The sequence below is a fragment of the Pristis pectinata genome, chromosome 30, assembly GCF_009764475.1.
Source record: "Pristis pectinata isolate sPriPec2 chromosome 30, sPriPec2.1.pri, whole genome shotgun sequence".
Classification (NCBI taxonomy): domain Eukaryota; kingdom Metazoa; phylum Chordata; class Chondrichthyes; order Rhinopristiformes; family Pristidae; genus Pristis; species Pristis pectinata.
In genome coordinates this window covers 8,548,292-8,570,298 of record NC_067434.1, presented here as the reverse complement: position 1 = coordinate 8,570,298, position 22,007 = coordinate 8,548,292, and the positions used below count along the sequence as shown (strand labels likewise).

General features: G+C 42.9%; 1 protein-coding gene across 1 annotated transcript in view; it reads right to left on the bottom strand.

The window, feature by feature from the left end:
- Positions 1-22,007, bottom strand: part of LOC127584737 (paladin-like) — a 210,203-nt gene that overhangs the window by 100,667 nt on the left and 87,529 nt on the right. Inside the window, 6 exon segments of the mRNA XM_052041651.1 lie at positions 3,584-3,724; positions 6,739-6,810; positions 13,843-13,983; positions 16,744-16,941; positions 19,460-19,639; positions 21,182-21,292. Of these exon segments, the coding sequence (XP_051897611.1) occupies positions 3,584-3,724; positions 6,739-6,810; positions 13,843-13,983; positions 16,744-16,941; positions 19,460-19,639; positions 21,182-21,292 (843 nt within the window).

The following is a 22,007-nucleotide window of genomic DNA, read 5'->3' as shown; positions in this document are numbered from 1 at the left end:
GTCATGACTATAACTGAAAACTTGTATACTTTTAACATCCAAACTCAGTACCTTCCAACTAACACATCCTGATGTGCACTGCTAAACACAGCATCATAGAAAAACACAGAAATGAGAAAAAGTACCATTTGGTCCATTGTGTCCTGCTAGTTAAAAGAGAGATTCCCAGCCTAATCCCACCTCCCAGCACTGGGTCCATGCCTCCGCAAGTCACAACCCTTCAAGTATACATCAGCGTCCTGTTTAATTGTGCTGAGGATTTCTGTCTCTGTCACCGTCACCCTTTCATGCAGAGCTCCAAACTTCCAGCATCCTCTGGGTGAAAACAATTCTTCTCATCTCCTCTCTGCCTCTCCTCTAATTATTTTAAAAAGCTGGGACCATTGACTTAATCACATCTTTCCTTTCATACAGTGACTGGAACCCTGGGCTGTACTCAAGCCTATCTGCTCAGAACTGGTGTTAGGTCTGTTTTGATGTTTGGTTCTCAAACTGAAAAAAATTACACCTTCATCTGCACCAATCCTCCAATGCATGCATTCAACTCCACCGAACTTATTTTTGTTCACACGTGGACGATGCAACTTCCCCCTCACTGAATGGTTAAAAGTCTGCAGCCCAGCCAAACATCAGAAAGCTGGTAAAAGTAATCTGTGGTAATTTTGCAGTTCATCTTCATCTGATGGGATAATTTCCAGGGACACTAATGTGCAGTCAGCACTCGAATAAACAAAGATAAAAAGGCACAAAAATACCAATTAAAGGGAGTTAAATGACTGTATTTTATCCAATCTAAGAAAACTTGTCTCCGCTATTTCAGCTCCAAATCCTGCTTTGACCCGTCCTTTATTTAGCCACCTCAGTTTGTCATTTTCTGAACTTCAAACTCTCATTGCTGCTTTTCCCTCTCTGCTCCCTAACCAGCCAGAGAGACCACGCATCCCCTCTGGATGAGTGTTTCTCACTGGCAGGGTCAATGCTGCCATACAGGAAGCTATTTGTTGAAATCTGTAGACAATTAGGAAAGAATTCAGATTTGTGAAAATCCTGGTCCATCTGTGGTCTGTGTGTCCATTATCATGCCTTCATTCTGTTATTTCTTGACTCATTCAGCAAGCAAACAGGACCTTCAACCCATCAAATCCATGTTGACAATCAAACACTGATGCTACACTATTCCATTTTGTTCTTCCCTCGTACCCATCAACTCTCCCCAGATCTTGCCACTCACTTACACACTAAGGGTCAGGCACTAATTAACTTACCAACCCATGTCTTTAGAATATGGGAGGAAACTGGAGTACCTGATGGAAAGGCAAACTCTGCACAGACAGCACTGTAGGTCAGGATTAAACCCAGATCTCTGGAGCTGCTCCACTCCCCTCTCAACACCATTTCATCTGTCCCTCAGCGTTCCTTTCACCCTCACCCATTCACTATCGCTGTTCCCCACCTCTGCGGTTCCCTTCCATTACTTGTACCTGTCGCTCTTTTCACTCTCAGGGGAATCACGCCTTTAAATGTCACTTACTGCAGATGGCAAACACACCAACTGTCCAACCAGAATTACCTTTTCTCAGAAATATTTGCATTTTGTTTGTCAATCAATTTCCGGAGAGAAACAAATATTCCTTTACCTTTTGTTGATGCTGCTCCCCTGAAGTTGCTCACATGGATGGTTGGTTTATAAAGTGGAGCAAGTGCACCACCTAACGGTGAAATTCAACAACAACCCTTGGCTGGAAATTCACTCATAAAGCGCGCGTTCTTATACGCGCGACCCCAACTGAATGGAAGTGCAAAATGCATCACTAAACGCAGCTCGGCACCTTTCAAGTGCATGGAACGTACGGTGTGAAACTCAATGGTTGGCGCCCATGTGTACGATATTTACGCGCAATACCACCGTGTGCAGCGTCGCTACAACAACGTTACTGAATATGGGGACAGTGTTGATTGGTCAGTTTTGCAGAGTTTAAAGGGTGGGTGCTTACATGAGCCGCTGTTGGAATATCCACAAAGGAGAAGGATCAATTCTTCTCCAATGAACTGTTGGACCGGTCTCTCTGCAGATTACAGCGGATGATTCTAATTTATGAAGCGCGTTATTCCCGACCCTCGCTCCAGCTGCGTACCTCGGCGGCTGGGATGGGAGATTTGGAGTGCTTGCATCACTGCTCCTGATATTACGTGATTCGAATCTGCCAAGCTCAGACCTACATTCACAGCGGGAAAGCACAGCTACTTTGACGAATTTTGCGCAATTATGTAGTTACTTTGCCCGTGCAAACTAAAGGGCTCAGCTCTCACGCAGTTTATGTGCGAAGCCCAATCTATCACTTTGAAACAGTACCTGTTGTAACGCAAGATAACATGGCATAGAGCAGCTCTACGCTGCAAAGATTCATTAAAAAATGCAGATGCTGGAAATCTAGAACAAAAAACAGAAAATGTTGGAAACACCCTGCAAGTCAGGCAGCATCCATGGAAAGAGAAACAGAGTCTAGGCTTCAAGGATCTTTGACCTGAATGTATTCCCAAAATTTTCAGTTTTTATATTTAAAATATTAATAGGCAGAATTAAAATTGTCTCAAACATCGAAGAAATGTTCCTCTATGCCCGAACTAGCAGAAGGTAGGCAGCAAAGGATCTTTGACATTGGTCTACAAGAGCTGGGGAGAAACACCTCCAGAGGAACTACATTCTGAACACTCAGAAGTATGCACTCCGCTGCACAATAAAAAGACGTGCTGGGGCTTCACACTGGTTGCCAGCACCTGGCACTCTCTGCAGCAATGGAATGGTGTCTCCTTGCCTCATGGCTGGGTATGCAATGGCTGCCTATGGCCACCCCATCTGAGGCTCATGTCCACTTACCGGCGCGGTGACGGCAGCCGTTACTGAGGACTGGCAGCAGCTGCTCCGTGAGTTGACCGATTGCCCAGATCCCACAGTCCATCTCATCGCTTCCTGATGAATTCCCCTCTCTTTGTTTGACTGCACAGGTCTCCCCACTCGGGAGATGTCCCTGAACAGGCTGCGTCAAGACATGGCGGACGTGCGCCAGTCCCTAGCAACGCCCTGCACTCATCATCCTAGCCCCACATCTCAGTGCACCCCCACTCCACTCCACTCCAGCCAGCACCAGCCCTCACAGGCAGCTGTTGTACATTGTCTTGGCGCTCACTCCACACTGAGCCAGGTGGTGGTGAGGTCGCTTTAACTGTTTCATTGCTGCGGGGCTGCCAGAGGAGGACTGAGCTCACGTCCAGAGTCCCGTCCCAGCAGTGAGCAGCAGCGAGGAGAGCAGGGCTTTTCACTAATTCCCAGCACCGTCGGTCACACATTCCTATATAAATAATACTATAATGACCGTTTAGTGCTGATTCCACTCACATTCTGGTTGCCGGGAACACATGTGGAGCACTGAGCGAGGTAAAAGTGTACAACTCTGCCACATATTGTACATTCAATATATGTTCTAATATTCTGACCCCAACCAACAGCCAGATTTTAATTTGCATGCAAACGGAGGGTTTCTCTAACAGATGGTTAAGGCTGGTTATACGGGCGGTCACTCACCTGTCTGTAAGTGCAGATAATGATTTCTCTCAGATGGTAATGCATGGGAGTCATGGTCTCGCTCACAGCGTCCAGGGCCAAATCCACTTCCCTCTTCATTTTATGCCCTTCCGGCAGGAGTCGAACTATTTGCATCACAACCTGGAATGGTAGGCATTCAAAATTAAAATCTGCAATTCTACAACTGGAAACTTTGCTTCTTCAACGGATTTTTTTTAATGTTGAGGTAAAAAGTGACCTTGACATTGCTGCACCCACATCAGAGAGATTTGTCTATTCTGGGCATCACACCCCCACACGCCTCTATTCTAATTATAAATATTGAATGTCCCACACTGGTCCCCCAAAAACCCAACGTTAGGACTCAGGCCAAAGGCAGGCATTGTACTAGTGGCAACCTTGTAAATCAATGTGTCGTTCCATCAATATCACAGTCAAGTGACATCATACTTAAAAATACTTGTTGCAACTGATCTCAGCATTGATGAACATCTGGGCCCAGCTCCAAAAACAAGGAACACGTTGCTCAACATCCAGAGAACCGGTGTGGACTTGCAGCAGGAACTTTTGGAGAGGTTTAATCAGGAGGGAAAAAACCATGCTGTAATATGCTGACCTCCTGATCAAGCAGTGTTGGGTGTAGAAAGGCTGCAGTTTACAATTTTACAGTGCATGTGCTAAGTGAGTTGTTCAGCAACATTGCCTGTAATCAGTAGGTGCTAATCAGTATCATGGACAGTGTGGGGGGTGGGGGTGGTGTAGGGAGTGTGCAATAGGGGGGCACACTGAATTTTGATATCTCCAGCTATCCTTCAGCTAAACCCTCAGTAGAGTGCAGGAGAATATTTCCTGATACTGAGACTTTGAGGAAGTTGAGTTGTAAATGGGACGTGCAATGACAGGGCAGAAGGAAGTCCCAAGAAAAACATTTCATCCCCAGTAGTTATTCCATTGGTGCCTTTCACAAGAAACACGGGCAATAAGGAATGGCCATTCCTTGGAGGCTGCTATGTATCTGAAGCTGAATCTCCATTGCTGTGCAGTTTGTTCGGAGCAGACAAGAGAATGGAGCCTGAGTCATAGGATGCCCCAGCTAAAGGAGAACCAGTGACCAAGAGTGGCAAGGCTAAAACGGGTGGGAGAAGAATTCCTGGAGCACAGCAAACTCAGCTACAGCAATCAAAGGTGAAAGCAACAAATGAAACGGGGACAGGTTGACAGAGAGAGCACAGCAAGAATTGAACCAAAGAATGAGAGCAAAGTGGCTGAAAGGAGTGGGAGTGTGGAGCAGAGCGAGTGTGTGGAGAGAGGGAACAGGAGGTAGTTGACTGATGAGTGTTACTGTTTAATTTGCTCCCCAAGTGGTTTATGCACAGAGCTGGGAAGATACATTGCTTAACTAGATAAAATACTTATCTAGTAAATCTGAAAATACCAAGTGACTGAAATGCACAAATTATTAAATATATCAAATAAAGTAAGATAGAAATTGGCCAAACAAATGTTTGCCTTAACAAAGACTGTAAGAGTCAGTGGAGACCAGTGAGATTCAGAGCAGACACATCATCGGGATGGTATTTGCATCACAAGCAACTTCAGCTCAGGTTTGGAGACACAGCCTAGAGCAATAAACAATCTGCTGATGGAACTCAGCGGGTCGAGCAGCATCTGCAGGGGAAAGGAACTGTCGACGTTTCAGGTCAAAACCCTGCATCAGCACTGAGAGTGGAGAGTGAAAATAGCCAGTATAAAGAGCAGAGGGGCAGTGGTGAGATAGAGGCCAGAGGTTCAAGGTGAACTGAGGGGGTGTCAGTAGATGATGTGCAGATCGAGACAGAGGAGGGGAAGGGGTGGAGTTGAGAGACATGGTAGATGAAGGCAGACAAAAAAAAGAGGAAGATGGACCCAGGAGGGGAGTGGTGAGGGTGGAGGTGGAGACAGCTGCTGGAGGGTGATTTCAAATGTTAGTTGACCCTCCAGCAGCTGCCTCCACCTTCACCCTCCCTACCCCCTTCCTGGGTCCATCTTCCTCCTTTTTTCTACCTGCCTCCATCAGGCCTCAACTCCATCTTGAACGGGTGATGACATTTTTAAACAGTGACCCCCAGTTCCAGATTCTCCTTTTCAAATCAACCTTGTCAAAGGCCCCTCAGGATCTTACATGTTTACATCAAGTTCTAAATTCTTTTTTATTTACGGCGTGGTAACAGGCCCTTCCGGCCCAACGAGTCCGCGCCGCCCATTTTAAACCCCCAAATTAACCTACCCGTACGTCTTTAGAATGTGGGAGGAAACCGGAGCACCCAGAGGAAACCCACACAGACACGGGAGAACGCACAAACTCCTTACAGACAGTGACGGGAATCGAACCCCGATCGCTGGCGCTGTAATAGCATTGCACTAACCGCTACCTTTAAATTTCAGCAGACACAACCCTAGTCTGTACAACATTTTTCATAAGGCAAGCTGCACTTTTCAGCTATTAATAAAATAGTGGTGAGGGTAGTTTATAGACGCACTAGCAGTAGCTACTGTATACTATTGGACAGATCATTATTTTGGAAATAAGAGATCTTTGCAACAATACAATAAGCACAAGAGACTTAAATCTTAATAAAGACCACACAAATCAAATTGGCAGGAGTACTTTGGACGACCTCGATAGATTCATTCAAAATGGTTTCTTAGAACAATGAGTCATGGGGTCCTAATCAGATCTCAATCTTTCTGAGACAAGCTTAATTTGTAACCTCTTAGCAAGAAAGGCTCTAGCAAAGAGTGATCATAACGTGAAAGGATTTATCTTTGAATCTGAGAACTTGTCCAAAACTTGTCGTAAATGAAGTCATTTACAGAGGTAGAAGGGGTGAGTGGGCTGCCTACTCACTGATATCCAATGGCACATTGTTCTCCACTAGCACACAGGGAGCTCCATCACCAAAGGTTCCGGCACATGGGCAGCTAGAATACAGATCCACTTAGCACAGGATCGTAATACAAGGGACTCTAGGCTGGAAGACCACAAGGAGGTTCAACAGTAGATATTGTGAATGCTATGGATGGCAAGTTTGTGAACTGTGAGTATGCACTGACTCTTGAAAAAGCTTTGAGATCCATTTGATGATTTGAGATCTGATGAGATGATTTTCACAAACCTCAAATTCTCCCTTTGTGTATTTGGCGTCTGGCACACTCACAAGTTCATCCTCACTGTTTTCGGGAATACCCTGGAATGAGAGTGGGAAACAGCGCAAGCAGATGTTAGTTTGTTGGTTAAATCAGTGGTGAACAATTATAAAAGCGTAAAGGGAGAAAAAACCCAACCCACAAGACACAGAGACAATGATTAATTTAAGCTATGATCAATTTTTGCTGCAATTTGAAAATGCTTTTCTCCTCTTGGCCACTTATCACACAGAAGGGACAAATTTTTCTTGAGTGAACCAATTATTTGACCATAGGCAGCAGCACACACCCAAACCTGGCCTTCACCCACAATCTACATGATGCACTTTCCATTAGAGACTGCAGACAGCTGTCCCAAGAGCTGCCTTTGCCTTTTTGTATTCATTCCCAGGGTGAGAGCCTCTGGTACCACCAGCTGTTAACACCCATCTCTCATGATCTTTGGTGATTAGGGATCTACTCGATAAACTTCAGTCCATGCAGTGAAGGTATTTCCACAGTGCGGTTGGGTACGGAATGCCAGGATTCTGATCTACAAACGATGAAAGAATGGTGATACATTTCCAAGTCAGGATGGCATGCAACTCGGAAGGGAGCCCGCAGGTGGTGCCCCCAGTGGCTGCTGCCTTTAATTCTTTAGGTAACAGAGGTTGTGGAATTGGGAAATGCTGAGGAAGCAGCCTTGGTGAACAGTTGCAGTGCCAGTTAAAAAGCCCTCTTTGTTCTAAATGGTCGAATTTCTTGTAATATATTCCATCACACTCTGGATGTGCCTTGTGTATGCTGGAAAGCCGTGGGGAGTGAGGAGGCGAGTCACTTGCATAAGTCTCACTCCAGATAACGTGGTCAACACTTAACTGTCTTCTAAAATAGCCTCACAAGCCTCTGAGTTGTATCAAACCACCATGTTAAAACAGAAAAAGAAGAAAACCAGATAGACCGTCCAGAACCAAAGGCAGACACAGCAAAATGGCTTCAAAACCCCTTCTCACATACATCTGCGGACTGGTGTCCAGAGTGAAAGAGCTGTTCCATAAACTTGGAAAGCAATTGTCTGATAAGGTCATTCTCACAGTCACAGCTTATAGGTAACATGCTAGGCTGTTCTGTCATTGTCCTGGGGTATGTTGTGTCCCACCTCAGACTCACCAGTTCAGCAGGGTGGAAGGCAGGCAGGATGGAGCAGCCCTGGAAGTTCTCAACATTGACCAGACCCCACCAAATCTCATGGCAAAAGGTAGAACACAACATATCTGGGCAATGCCAACATTAGGTAGATACCAGGAAAGCAAATACACTAAAATAGCTTGGCTAAAGGCACAGATGGTTCTGTAGAGCTGCGATGTTGCCTGGTCCCATTTGCTGTAGCCAATTCTCTTAATTATTTCTTGATAACACGTGGAGTGAATCAGATTATTAAAAACTGTGGTATGATACTGTGGGCCTCAGGAAAAGGCAGAGATAAATCATTCATTCAGAATTTCACAGGACCACACAATGGTCACAGCATGGAAGGTGGCCAGTCAGCCCACTGACTCTGTACTAGCTCTCAGTACTAGTTGAAAGTTATACTAACAATAAGCTAGTGTAACATTCGTGCTCTGCAATTTTTCCTTTTAATTACTCGTCCAGCTCCCTTTAAAACTCCCTGATTGAATCTGTCTCCACTAGATCGGCAATGAATCCAGACTTTTACCAATCGATGTGTAAAGATGTTTTCCTCTTGTCACTTCTGTTCTTTGCCAATCTTTCTTCTATGTATTCTAGTTCTTGATTCTTCCATCTCTTCATCCACGGGGGAAGTTTCACTATACCTGCTTTGTCTGTGCCCCTCCTGATTCTAAGTACCTCTATCAGATCTACTCAAAACCTCTATTGCTGCACAGAGAACACATCTAGTTTCTGCAATTCACTCACACAACTAAAATCCTCCATCCTTTAAACCATTTTGTTAAATCTCTTCACCCTCTCAAAATTTTCACAGCTTTCCTGCAGTGTGGTACCCAGTCTCTCGTTTTGTAAAGATTCATCACAACTTCCTCACTCCTCGATATCCCTATTTACATTGTCCAAGGTCCCATATGCTTTTCTAACCACTTTCTCAACCGGCTCTGCCACTTTCAACGAACTATGCAAATACACTCCCAGATCATTCAGTTTCGTAGTCTTTTTTAGAATTGTGCCTGCTCATTTATTTTGCCTTATCAGAATTTTTCCACTTAAATGTAACACTTCACATTTGTCAGGATTAAATTTTATTTGCAACCTATTAGCCCCTTCCAACTTCCTGTCTATATCACGAAGTCTGTTACTGTACTCCCCACACTTCACCACCCTCCATGTTTAGTGTCATTTGGAAATTTAAAAACTGTCCTGTACACCCTAGTTCAAGTCATTGACATATTAAGGAAAGCAATGGTGCTGCTAATGACCCCGAGAGACTCTATTTCCCACTCGTCTGTAAAGCAACCTCTCACCACTGTTCAGTGTCTCCTGTCATGTCACCAATTTTCTATCCACACCATCACAGCATTTTTATTCAATGGCCGTCAATCTCGATGACAAGTCCGATATGTGGCACTTCATCAAATGCTTTATGGAATCCTATTTTCAGCAAGTAAACTACATTTCGCTCACTATTGCTTCATCAAAAAGCTCTATCGTTAGTTGGACTTTAACAAATCCATGATGGTTTTCTCTAATCAATCCACCGTTTATCCAACAGCTGCCTGATTCTGTCCCTAATTATTTCTTTCTAGAACTTTCCTGAAGTCTATGGTTGCTGGGTTTTTCCCGACACGCCTCTGCTACATCCTCACTTCCCTCAGCAAACTAGGATGTATGGCACCTGGACCGCTTTAGTTGCAGTTAGCCTTTCTTGTAAGATAAGATATCTTTATTAGTCACATGTACATCGAAACACACAGTGAAATGCATCTTTACGTAGTGTTCTGGGGGTAGGCCACGAGTGTCGCCACACTTCTGGCGCCAACATAGGACACCCACAACTTCCTAACCCGTATATCTTTGGAATGTGAGAGGAAACCGGAGCACCCAGAGGAAACCCACGCAGACACGGGGAGAACGTACAAACTCCTACGGACAGCAGCCAGAATTGAACCCAGGTCACTGGCGCTGTAATAGCCTTACACTAACCGTTACACTACTGTGCCTCCGCTTCACTGATTTTTAGCCCATACACAGAATCTGAATTACATCTGCTTTTGCTGAGGATCCAGCAACATCTTCTTCCCTGCTGAAGACTGATGTAAAATGCTTGTTTAGATCCTCATCCATGCCCTCGGCCTCCAGAGTAAATTTCAGTTTTAGCCTCTGATTGATCCCACTTCTCCTCTCACAACCCTTCTATTCACATGCCTATGGATTCCCTTCTATGTCTGATGCCAGTCTTTTCCTCATACTCTCTTTTTCTTTATTATTTCCTTTTATTCTTCCCATATGAACTTTCTGTAATCAGCCTTCGACTGTAGATAATTGAAAATATTTCAGCCTTGTGTTTTGCACTTGTGTACTGAGCTTCACCAACAGATGCTTTTCAAATGAGAGGTAAGTTGAGATCCCCAGGGTCAGTATTAAGACCATAAAACAGGAGCAGAATTAGGCCATTCGGCCCATTAAATCTGCTCTGACATTCAATCATGGCTGATTTATTTTTCCCTCTCAACCCCATTCTCCAGCCTTCGCCCTGTAACCTTTGACACCCTTACTAATCAAGAACCTATCAACCTCCACTTTAAATATACCCAATGACTTGGCATCCACATCAGTCTGTGGCAATGAATTCCACAAATTCACCACCCTCTGGCTAAAGAAATTTCTCCTCATCTCTGTTCTAAAGGGACGTCCATCTATTCTGAGGCTGTGCCCTCTGGTCCTGGACTCTCCCACTACTGGAAACATCCTCTCCACATCCAATATACCCAGGCCTTTCAATATTTTTTAGGTTTCAATGAGATCCCCCCTCATCCTTCTAAACTCCAGTGAGTACAGGCCCAGAGCCATCAAACGTTCCTCATACATTAACCCTTTCATTCCCAGGATCATTCTCATAAATGTCCTCTGGACCCTCTCCAATGCCAGCACATCCTTCCTTAGATATGGGGCCCAAAACTGCTTGCAATACTCAAAATGTGGTCTGATCAACACCTTATAAAGATCAGCATTATATCCTTACTTTTATATTCTAGTCCTCTCAAAATGAATGCTAAAATTTTATTTGCCTTCCTTACTACTAACTCAACCTGCAAGTTAACTTTTAGGGAATCCTGCTCTAGGACTCCCAAGTCCCTTTGCACCTCTGATTTCTGAATTCTCTCCCCGTTTAGAACATAGTCTATGCCTTTATTCCTTCTACCAAAGTGCATGACCATACTCTTCCCTACACTGTATTCCATCTGCCACTTCTTTGCCCATTCTCCCAATCTGTCCAAGTCCTCTGCAGACTCCCTGCTTCCTCAACACTACCTGCCCCTCCACCTATCTTTGTATCATCTGCAAACTTAGCCATAAAGTCCTCAATTCCATCATCCAAATCATTAACATGTAATATGAAAAGTAGCGGACCCAACACTGACCCCTGCGGAACACTGCAAGTCACCGGGAGCCAACCAGAAAAGGCCCCCTTTATTCCCACTCTTTGCCCACTGCCAGTGAGCTAATCTTCTATCCATGCTAGTACCTTTCTTGTAATACCATGGGCTCCTATCTTGTTTAGCAGCCTCATGTGCAGCACCATGTCAAAATCAAAGTAAACAACATCCACTGACTCTCCTTTGTCAATCCTACCTGTTACTTCCTCAAAGAATTCCAACAGATTTGTCAGGCAAGATCTCCCCTTAAGGAAACCATGCTGACTTTGGACTACTTTATCATGTGCTTCCAAGTACCCCAAAACCTCATCCTTAATAATGGACTCTATCATCTTACCAACCTCTGAAGTCAGGCTAACTAGCCAATAATTTCCTGTCTTTTGCCTCCCTCCCTCTTTAAGGAGTGGAGTGACATTTGCGATTTTCCAGTCCTCCAGAACCATTTGTGAATTTAGTGATTCTTTAAAGATCACTACTAATTCCTCCACAATCTCTTCAGCTACCTCTTTCAGAACCCTGGGGTGTAGTCCATCCAGTCCAGGTGACTTATCTACCTTCAGACCTTTCAGTTTCCCAAGCACTTCTCCTTAGTAATAGTGACTGCACTCACTTCTGCCCTCTGACTCTACAATTCCTGGCCTGTTGCTGGTGTCTTCCACAGTGAAGACCGAGGCAAAATACTTATTCAGTTCATCTGCCATTTCTTTGTTTCCCATTACTACCTCTCCAGCGTCATTTTCCAGCAGTCCAATGTCCACTCTTGCCTCTCTTTTATTCTTTATATATCCTAAAAAAAAAACTTTTATATTACTGGCTAGCTTACCTTCATATTTCATCTTTTCTCCCCTTATTGCTTTTTTTTAAGTTGCCTTCTGTTGGTTTTTAAAAGCTTCCCGCTCCTCTAGCTTCCAATGTTGCAATATTGTACGCACTCTCGTTCGCTTTTATGCTGCCTGTGACTTCCCTCGTCAGCCACGGTTGCCTCATCCTCCCTTTGGAATTCTTGTTCTTCTTTGGGATGAACTGATCCTGCATCTTCCGAATTACTCCCAGAAACTCCTGCCATTGCTGCTCTACCGCCATCCCTGCTGGGGTCCCCTTCCAATCAACTTTGACCAGCTCCTCTCTCCTGTCTCTGTAGTTACCTTTACTCAACTGTAATACCGATATATCGATTTTAGCTTCACCCTCTCAAACTGCAGGGTGAATTCTATCATATTATGATCACCACCTCCTAAGGATTCCTTTAACTTAAGTTCCCCAATCAAATCTGGTTCATTGCACAACACCAAATCCAGAATTGCCTTTTCCCTCGTGGGCTCAACCACAAGCTGCTCTACAGAGCCATCTCGTAGGCATTCTACAAATTCCTTCTCTTGGGATCCAGTAGCAACCTGATTTTCCCAATCTATCTGCACAGTGAAATCCCCGATGACCACCGTAACATTGCCCTTTTTACATGCCTTTTCTATCTCCTATAGTAAGTTGTACCCCACTTCCTGGCTACTATTCAGAGGCCTGTTTTTAACTCCGAACAGGCTCTTTTTACCCTTGCAGTTTCTTAACTCTACTCACAAAGATTCTACATCTTCTGATCCTATGTCACTTATTGCTAACTATTTGATTTCATTTTTTTACCAATAGAGCCACCCCAACCCCTCTGCCCACCTGCCTGTCTTTTCGACAGGATGTGTATCCTTGGAGGTTTAGCTCCCAGCTGTGATCTTCTTTCAACCACGACTCTGATGCCCACAACGTCATACGTGCCAATTTCTAATTGTGCTGTGAGCTCATCCATCTTATTTCGTATACTGTGTGCATTCAAATATAACACCTTCAGTCCTGTATTCACCACCCTTCTTCTCAAATTTGCCTCCATGTTGCCTGAAGTCAAATTCTTATCCCTTTCTAAACTTTGTCTTATTCTTTATTCTGTAGACTTCAGTAACTTCTCCTGCACTCCTTCCCTTTTACTTTATCCATACTTTTCCAATCTGTTGAACCCACCCCCTACTATTTAGTTTAAAGCCCTATCCACAGCCCTGGTTATGCGATTCACCGGGACCCTGGTCCCTGCGTGGTTCAGGCTTCTCTTGGACCATGGCAAGACCATGGCTTCTCTTCATATATGCTAATAACTTGGACTTGAGCGTACAGAGCAGTTTTCAAATTTGCAGATGACTTGAAGCTTCACCCTCCATTTTAGTTGCTTAATTGCCCACCACCATTCATAACTGGATATGACAGGACTGCAGGGGTCCAACCTGATCAGTCAGCTGTACATAAACAGCTTTGTCCACCCAGTGTTATATATTGAAGGATTTCTATCCTTGAGAATATAACAGGAATGTTACTGCATTAAATCTAGAATGCTAGATCCTAATTCTCTTGTCAGTGCCAGGAGTGTATAACACAGTCAATTAACCTGAGTGCAGTTAGCGACCCATCACACAAAACACCTACCTTGAGGTGCCAGAAAATGAGCACAGATATCACCATGGCAGTGGTGGTCCTTCCTTTCCCATTATGGCAGTTAAAGACGACTGCTGAACAGGAATCTTCTGTTAAAACCATTTTTATGGCTTCCATCAACTTATCAAAATCCTTGAGTGGAATCAAAAGTAAATTACATCAATGGCAAATGTAAAAAGAAACAACTGATGAATTCAGGCACAAGTTTGAGTAGTAAACATTTATTTAACAAAAGCTTCCATTAATTACCCTCCCTTCTTTCACTGAAAGGTCCTGCAGTGTCTAACTCAAACAGGCATTTTGTGGAGTACATGATCCTGAGTGTCAAGTGAAGACAAGTTCAAGCGTCTGCAGATACTTGGATGAGGGTAGTTGGTGTGCACCTTGGAATTGTAAAAAGGTGAAATGTAGGATAGGCGTGAACAAATTATTTTAGGAGAAGGAACATGTTGAGTTAAATTATAGTTAATAATTATAGGGTGGGTAACTGCAGCTGTGAAATGATTTGAACAGATGTACTTTGAGAGCTGTACGAAGATCTCCTTTCTCAGGTATTTGCTCCTGGCAGACAACGCAACGTGGTTTCTGGGTTTGTAACATTAGCGATTCTGACTAGGCAGAGCAGAAAGGCAAATTTGTCATGTTTCCAGGGCATTGCCTGTGGGCTGTGATAAAATGGAATTGGTTTAGCATAGCCAAGGTATAAAGGGAATTTCCAGCTTGGACTAAAAGAGTTAATCTGGCTATGTTCCAGATCAAATGCTTGAAGACAATACAATAACTATTCAATATTTTGGAATGTTTGGGGCGTGTAATAGAGAGGAATGGTTCCCCATAGGAAGACTATTCAAAAACCACAAGGGTTCAATTCCCACATTAGGTTAGTGACTCCATTTTACTTAATTGGCTGTAAAATATTTGTGGTGTTCATGGGGTTCTTAAGGTGCAGTATAATACAAGTCTTTCTCTCTTCCAACAGTAACTGTGCAACATTGTTACTTACTATGACACACAAGGAGGCTCCCAGGAGACAACCTCAAGGGTTGGATTTCACTTCTTATTTCCCTGTAGCTCTGCAACTTTTTTTCTATCACACATACCCATCAATTCCCTTTTGATTGTTTTGCCACTTACCTAGACTACATGCCGATTAACTTTCCAGCATTGCCTTTGGGATGTGGGAGGAAACCAGAGCATCCAGGGAAACAGGGAGAATGTGGAAACTCCACACAACCAGCACCCAAGATCGGGTTAGGAACTGGACCACTGGAGCCAAGACAGCAGTACTAACTGCTGAGCCTCCATGCTGCCCAAGATGATTAAAAGTACACAGAACAGAAGAGGCTGCACAAGTAACATCACTACCATGAGACAATGCACTGGACCCTAAGAGGTTTAACCAAAACCAATTCACACGTTGGGGTAAGCTTTTAAAGGACCAAAATGATGCATTTGTCTGCTTCAGAACTAATCTTTGGTTCATTGACATTAATAAGTTACTTAACTTATTAATGTCAAAGAAATACAACATTCATATGCAAATATATTGTCAGTCCACAGCCTGAATCTAGGTGTAAGGAAATGACTACTGGTTAAATGGATTACTGACGTAGAGGGGGATAATGGACCATTTCCCATGTCAGATTGGGGACCAGAGTAAAGGACAAAAGATTCATGGTAAAGATATTCAAATCTGTTTCTGTACCCTGTTGGTATCTAGTTACAGGGCCATATTGTCCATGTTACCAGGCAGTTGGTCTTCTACATTCTAAGGTGAGGGAGCTACTGACCATGTTCTGCTATTCCAGGAGAACAGCTGGATTTTTCACCGATGCCCTGAAAGTATTTCACAGCTATAAAGTCAAAAATCACCTCACATTTAGCCTACTTGTATGCACATTAGATGATTCACTGGTATTATACATATTATACACAGCAAGCTTAAGGTGCAGGTTTCAGATACTTGTTGTGGTCATGAGTGTAAGGTAGCTCAGTGGCACCTACTAGGAGATCTGCTGCCACCTCACAGTTCCAGTGACCCAGGTTCAATCTTGATCTTGGGTGCTGTCTGTGTGAAGTTTGCACCTTCTTCCTGGTTAGGTTTCCTTTGGGTGCTCCCAATTCCTCCCCCAGCCCGAGAAAGCAGTGTTTCAAAGGCATTTAGACAGACACATGAACAGGCAGGGAACGGAGTGATATGGACCATGTGCAGGTAGATGTGCAGTTTAAATTGGCATTATGGTTGGCACAGCCATTGTGGGCCAAAAGGTCTGTTCCTGTGATGTAATGTTCTGTGATAGTTAATAGGTTAACTGGCCACTATAAATTGCATCATGAGTAGGTGAGTGGAAATATCTGGGGGATTGGATAGGAATGTAGGGAGAATTAAATGGGGCTGGTGTACAGTTAGCATAAATGGATGCAGCATAAATGGATGCTTAATGGTTGGCACAGACTCAGTGGGCTGAAAAGCCTGTTTCTGTGCCATATGATTTTGACTCAAAGAGAAAAATCATTGCAAAAGACCTGTAATGGCTGTAGTCATCAGCCAGGGAGGATTAATGTCAGCCAGTATTACTGCTACTGAAGGCTAAGTATAGAAATGTGATTATTCAAGCATATTGGGTTCAGCTACAATAAATCCATGCTTAAATAGTTTGCCGCTGACATACAAGAGTTAGACACAAGACAGTAAGCTGGGCATCAACATCAAACAGTAACTCCTGAATCACCATCTTCAGAGTGCTGGGAAAGGAGAGCCAAAACCCACCATATAAGGAACTGTGAGTTGAGAGTAAACACCCATTTTTTGATTTTACACCATTAAGGAGACACCTTACAAGAGCCTCTGGAGCCTGGTCATGGTTCTCTCTCAACTATAATATCCTTTACCGTTTCTCTTGGGGCGCCACAGTCGAGGATGGGAATACGTCTGTAAAGCAGGCCTGGATGGGAACCTTTAAGTTGGTTGAAAATTTCCTGCATGGTAAGGCAGCTTTTAAACAGTTTCATCTGCTTTTCTTCGCCAAGGCGCACTTCAAGCAACTTCTGCGATGCCAGGATCTCATTTTTAAGGCTGCTCTCTAGTTTCTTCTCAAGAAAAATAAAACCAGGCAATTAACAAAACCCAGAAATATCTTCATCTGTTTTTCATTTTGTAAACAAATAAAATGGACTGTACTTTTGTTCAAGAATCACTTTGACAGATTTTTAGCTGGTTTTAAATGAATGCTGCATTTATCCTTTTACAGTAAAAATGCAATGGAATAAAATAAAACAATGCAGATACAATCAAATTCACAGAGGATGCTTCAAAGGACTTACAGATATTTACCTCCCTTTTCTCATTTGTCATCTTTCCCCTCAGATATTGTTGCTTGTTCCTACCAAACATCAGACAAACTGGCCTACACTATTTAGACTCCTAATCCTCGATTTTTCTGCTCTACCTTCCAGTATACCATTGCAAGCTTTATAGGATCAGCCAGTAAAATATGAAAGGTGAATATGCACAAATCAACATTATAAATCTTCCCTGTTTTAAATTATTGTGTTCATTTGGCAACTGCATTACATTTGTAAGAAAGAAACTAGTAAAACAAAGTATGACCTCCCTATATTATCTGCTCCATAGCATTTATCAATTTATTAACAAATTCCAATAATTAATGATGGAAATACTTTCTTATCAATCTGCATTTACCTTTTTTTTAAAAAATGCATCCTTCCAAGCCTAGCTATAAATGTGCATTTTAGAACATTACACTAGCATCTGCACAGTACCCCTAAAAAATAACTGGAGAGCCATAAAGTCATACAGCTGAGAAACAAGCCCTTCAGCCTACCGAGTCCATGTCACCATTAAGTAGCCATCTACAATAATCCCATTCTCCAGCACTTGGCCTATAGCCCTCTTTATCTTGGCGATTCAAGTGCTTATCTGGAAATTCGGGCAGCACTGTGGCTCTGCTAGTAGAGCCCCTGTCTCAGAGCTACAGTGACCCAGGTTTGATCACCTGGGTGGAATTTAAAATGTTCTCCCTGTGACCACATGGGTTTCCACTGGATCCTTCAGTTTCCTCCTACGTTCCAAAGACATGTGGGTAGGTGGGTCAATTGGCCATTGTAAATCACCTCTAGTGGGTAAGTAAGGGGTAGAATCTAAGAGTGTTGATGAAAATGTGGGGAGAATTTTTTTAAAAAATGGGATTAATGAAGGGTTGATGCAAATGGTTGGCATGGACTCTGCAGACTGAAGAGCCTGTTTCTGTGCTGCATCTTAAATTTCTTAAATATCATGAGTATATCTGCCTCCACAACCCTCCAGTCAATACAGTTCTTTGGGTAAAAATTTTCCTCAGATCCTCTCTAAATCTCTAACCCCTTACCTTAAATCTATGCCCTCTGATTTAGATAGCTCCGCTGTAGCAAAATGTTTCTTACCATCTACCCTATCCATGCTCATAATCATTTTGTACATCTCAACCAAGTCTCCTCCCAGCCTCCTCTTCTCCAAGGAAAACAAAACCAGCCTGACCAGTCCCTTCTCATAACTGAAACACTCCATCCCAGACCACAGCCTGGTGAATCTCCTCAGCACTATCTCCAATGCAATCACATTCTCCTATTGTGTGGCAACCAGAACTAAATACAGTACTCCAACTATGGCCTAACTAGTGTTATATAAAGTTATACCATAACCTCCCTGCTGTTACATTCTGTGCCCCAGTTCATGAAGTATCCCATATGCCTTCTTAACCATCTCATCTACCTGTGCTGCCACCTTCAGTTTGAGCAATTTTGAGTAAACCTAATTGCTAATATCTTTATTATTGGCCTCCATTTCATTTCCTACCCCACTCGTATTTCACTCAGAACATTTAACAATCCACATCACCTGTTATGCCCAACCTGAATCTGGACTCTTACTCCTACATTGGATCTGGGCTCCCTGATCCTACCCTGGATCCAGTGTGTGGACTGGGATGCCCTCTGCTGATCCCACACAAAAATCAGTCGCTTTTTTATTCATTCATTTTTTGCAGTCTGGGCATTACTGGCAAGATCAGAATTCATCACCCATCCCTAATTGCCCTAGAGAAGTGGTGGTGAGATGTCTTCTTGAGCTGCTGCCGTCTATCTGGTGCAGTACTCCCACAGTCCTGTTGGGTGGGCAGTTCCAGGAGTCAGACCCAGCAGTGATGAAGGGTCTATGATATATTTCCAAGTCAGGATGGTGCATGACTTGAGGAGAAGCTGTTGGTGGTGGTTTTCCCGCGCACCTGCTGCTCTCGCCTTTCTTGGTGGCAGAAGTTAAGGATTTGGGAAATGCTGTTGGAGAGTAACTTCAGTTCATTTTTTAGCTATGTTTCAAAGGTGACTAAATCTGAAAGTAATTCATTGTTTATTAAGTTACCTTTGGATCTCCTGAAGCCGAGAAAAAGTGCTATATATAAGCATGAGCTTGCTTTTCATGGTTTATATCAAATCTGCACATGCCTGTTTCAGTGGAGACAATAATCATAGTTTTCTTTGTTTAGTTAACAGGAGGAGGAATGAGACCTGCTGATGTTATTAATTTCCAGCAAACCTTGCAAAGATTACTCACCTCCAATTGCTCTGGTGACTCAGTGGGTACACTGATGGGCTGCTCCAAGCAGGCTGGTTCCCGGGGAGTGTACATTTGACCATTCCCTTCCAGCACCACTTCCTCTCGCAAGGTCACCCACAGAATGTTGGTATAGTTCCTCTTACTGTCCGCCAGGTAAGTCAGGACTAAGCCACATGCCTGTCAATAGGAACCGCTGAACCGTGAGTTTAATGATATGCTACATTGGGTCTCGTATTGTATAAAAAAAAGCTTACAAAACAAAAGAGACCTTCACCACTTGCCAAATTGGAAGTATCCAAACTAACAGCTCTATTTAAGTACTTCCCTTTGTAGGTACTAAGTATGATGTTTCTGGGATCACAAACAGGGTTTAAATCAATGTCCTCTCCCTTTGTTCATATTGCAAGTGGGCGATACCTACATGTCCCATTGGATTTAATCACCAGTGAGAGAACCACAGTTAAAATGGCCCATTTCAAACATTTAGGCTCATGAATTTCAAAACAGAACGAAGTGGAAAATGGGGAGAAGAACTGTAACGGGATTGTGAAGATGGCAGAGACTGCAAATGCTGTAAACTGGAGCAAAAAACAAAATGCTGGAGGAACTCAGTGGGTCAGGCAGCATCTGAGGAAGCAAAGGGACAGTCGACATTTCAGGTCAAGACCCTGCATCAGGACTGGGAGTGTAGAGCAGAGAAAGTCTGTATAAAGAAGTGAGGGGGGTGGGGGCGCAGTTGGTGAGGCAGGGGCTGGCAGGTGATAGGTAGAACCAGGTGAGAAGGGGGATGATGGGCGAGTGATCTTGCCTTTGTATGCCAAACAGATAAGAATTTGGGGCAAAACATGGTCTCCAGGATAATAGGTTAGGTATTTCACACAGCCCCTCAGATCAGTTACAGATTGTGGTACTGACTTAATCTTGCAGGATAAATTTACAAAATGCTAAATATCAGTTTTGAACTCCTTTTCCATCCACATTGAATGCTGTTAAACAATGTACTGATTTTACATCAGTCACTCATTAAATAGCTGAGAAATCAAATAATATTGTTTATTTGAAACATATTGCTTCATTCTCCCATGTTACATTTGGACAGATATTTAGCACTGTTCACCAAATACACAAATTTAACCAAAATTATTTGCGATTTTATGGCAGTGTAAGGAGGCCACTTAGACCCTCAGCTCTCAGAAACATCAACCCATATCTTGCCTTTTAACCTTGGTATTTTCAAATAATCCAGTTACCACTAAAAGCTAATTCAGATCCTGTATCCCCCACATTCTGGTCTAACACTTTAACAGGCCACACTGAAATAAAAGAAGAAATTCTATATCCTTTGGTGAATGACGATCATTCAATTCCAAATTCAATGTGTCTGGAATCATTCCCCAAGATGTGTAAAGAGCCATTCAACTGTGCAACTGGTTATTTATTGCTGTGACACATAAAAAAGGGGCCTAGATCCATAAGACAAACTATCATTAAGGTAATAAAAGCATAGAAGAGGGTTGAGTACTAAAGGAAGACAAGTAGGAAGGAAAAACAAATAGAAAGGAAACAGGTGGAAGTGAAGAGAAAATCAAAATCAAAAAAACAATGTCATAATGCAGGCTTGAATTTTGAAAGCCTGTAGGAAGGAGGAAAAACTGATTATGTTATAATACCCTCCACCATGTTACACCACAATACTACAAGAAGAATATGTAGGGCTACCTCTAAACTGGGCTGTGCCATGCCATAGATTGGCATTTTTGGAACCCTTCTAAAATTGGCCACTTTCATTTCTTTCACAGTGCTGAGCACATCTTGAGCTTCATCCGCGACCTGCTAAAACAAAAAATGGTGGTTATCATACAGCATACTCGCTATCAGACAGCTCTTTAACCTTACTGATTTTCTCCTACTCTCCTCCACCTCCCGAATCTTTTACTATTAACAATAATAACATTTAGTCAGCAACTTTATTAAAGTTAACCACCTTCATGTACATGCTTATTAATGACACAGAAGAAAACCAGTCAGCACACTAATGGATATCTAAATAAAGGAGTTTAAGTTATAAACAAAGGGGCAATCACACTATTGGGAGTGTATTATAACCCTCCAAAGAGCTCAAAGATCTGTAGACAAATTTCTGATAGGCAAAAACACTAGGGGATTTCCTTTACTGTGATATTAACTGGGATACAGTCAATGTCATAAAGGGCACAGAATTTCTAAACTGATGCAGGCAGTATGGAGTAAACATAATAAGGAAGGAAGATTGAGGGAGGAGAGGGAGTAAGGTTCTGCATTTATTTTGAGGGTGCATTGAGGATACAATAACATAGAGAAGGAAAACATGACAAGTATTTAGAGCTTAATACTGCAGAAAGCCTAGAGACTATAAAAATTGTAGGAGTGAAATTAAAAGGGAAATTAAGAAAGCATTAGAGGGCATGAAAATTAAGATCAAAGAAAATCCATTATATGTTTTAGTAATTATACAAAGCACAAGAGGATAATTAAGGAAAAAATTAGGGTCTTGGAAACTGGAAAA